This window comes from Chaetura pelagica, unplaced genomic scaffold, assembly GCF_000747805.2.
Source record: "Chaetura pelagica isolate M959 unplaced genomic scaffold, ChaPel_1.0 scaffold69, whole genome shotgun sequence".
Taxonomy (NCBI): Eukaryota; Metazoa; Chordata; class Aves; order Apodiformes; family Apodidae; genus Chaetura; species Chaetura pelagica.
The window spans coordinates 420,115-421,836 of NW_009970724.1; the positions used below are offsets into that span (position 1 = coordinate 420,115).

Here is a 1,722-nt window from a genome sequence, read left to right on the forward strand (position 1 = left end):
CTTTGCGGGGTTTGAATACACGTTTCTCCTCTGCAAGCGCGTGGCGGGAAGAGTCGCGGCCCCGGGCGCCTTGTGCCCGCTGTTCCCCAGCCCGGGGCCGGGGGATTTCGGTCTCTCCAAGGGCCGTCACCTGTTCGAAGAAGCTGGAGAACGGCAGTTCAGCTTTCTTTTCCAGATGACTGAAAACACCCACAGGATCCAGCTTCCAGCCAGGAGCAGCAGCAGGGGGAGACGTCTGAGGAACAAAAATGGTATCGGGCAAAATCATTCCAGCACCTACTTTTTCCCAAGGAACTTCAAGCCCATAGGGGTTCGCTGTGGGTATTTCCAGGAGTGAGGACTGACACACCACAGCTGCATCCCTGCTGGATGGTGTAAGAATTTGCAGACGATAATCCTTCCTACCCCAGCAAGATCTCTGCCCGGCTTGCAGCACAGGGTTTGGTGTAAGCACGGCAGTTCTCACCTCTTTCTCTCCCTTTTAAATCTCTTGGGCTTGGAGATCTCTTTCCTCTTTGCAATAATGATTATTTGCAACATCAGTGCCATCAAAGATTGGAGCACTTTCCTCTCCCAGATCCTCCCCAGCGTTAACAAGACTCTGAACTTGGTACAGCAAGTGGAAGCCACCACCAGCTCCATGGTAAGTGTCCTCCAGGACCCTGAGCAGGACAACTACCTGTCCAACAGCCAGTCCATGAACTCCAGCAACTTCACGGCTGGCCTGGACCACTTGTTCCAGTACTCGTACTCAGACAACGACCAGCTCTACAAGGAGTACAAACCCCCTCCTCGAGATGCCATTCCTCTGCCCAAGGCTGTCCTCTACCTCCTCATGGCAGCCCTGGTGGTGGTGGCAGTGGCATATGCCATCGTGGGGCATCTCATCAAGGACCTTTTCCACGACTTCATAGGTGAGTGGGGGCGTCACGCATCGGGGGTTCATGGTCAGAAGGGGCTCGTGCCGAGCCTGGGGGTGCTGGCTGGCCTCTCCTTCTGGCTCAGGTGGACTTTGGGTGAAAGCCTTGATCCTTTCACATTTACAAGGGTGTTAGCTCGTCTGACATGCTGGGCTCTTCAATCTGAGCTGTGTATTGACCGGCTTGCCAGAGAAAATCCTGGGATTGAGCTCCTTTCCTGAGGAAATGAGGCCCGTGGGTGTGTGCACCTGTGCCCGTCTGTGCTGCAGAGCAATCGCAAAACCCGTCGGCCAGTTTCAGCTGAGCCTGTCTCCAAAATGAAAAGTTGCATGGCAACAGATACCTGAGCACAGGATAATGACCCACTAGTGCACTGTGAAATAAAAGCTTAATATCTTATGAGACACCAGTGAATCCACAAACTCCTAGGAAACTCGGGTCAGCGCTCTGCCTCCCTTGCCCGGCACCCGGCACAACCATCACAGCCTCTTAGGCTGCTGCAGAAAATCTGTAAGTGACAGCCCAAAGAGTGTGCATTTTTCTGGGAACTGGCTCCCTGGCCCTTTTGTTTCACCCTGTTGCTGATGAAGGAAGGTCCCGTGTCATTGGGGATGACAGTTCAAACACTGTCGCTGCTGTGGGCAGGCAGAGGGGCAGGCAGAGGGGCAGGCAGAGGGGCAGGGCTGCTCAGAGCAAGCCCTAGGTGGGACCTTTGCTGTTTGCACTGTAATTTGTAAGGCTGGTGGTGCCAGGGAGTGCGAACGTGCCCAGTTCCCTTCTGAATCCCCAGTACTTTTGGCCT

At 54.5% G+C, this 1,722-nt stretch overlaps 1 protein-coding gene across 1 annotated transcript in view; it reads right to left on the reverse strand.

Annotated features, from left to right (window-relative positions):
- RAD54L (RAD54-like (S. cerevisiae)) overlaps positions 1-306 on the reverse strand; it is a 75,869-nt gene extending 75,563 nt beyond the window's left edge. The window contains exons 1-2 of the mRNA XM_010006690.1: positions 281-306; positions 20-179 (exon numbers count right to left, since the gene is read on the reverse strand). Of these exons, the coding sequence (XP_010004992.1) occupies positions 20-179; positions 281-306 (186 nt within the window). The remainder of the gene's footprint in view (positions 1-19; positions 180-280) is intronic.
- Positions 307-1,722: the final 1,416 nt, after the last annotated feature.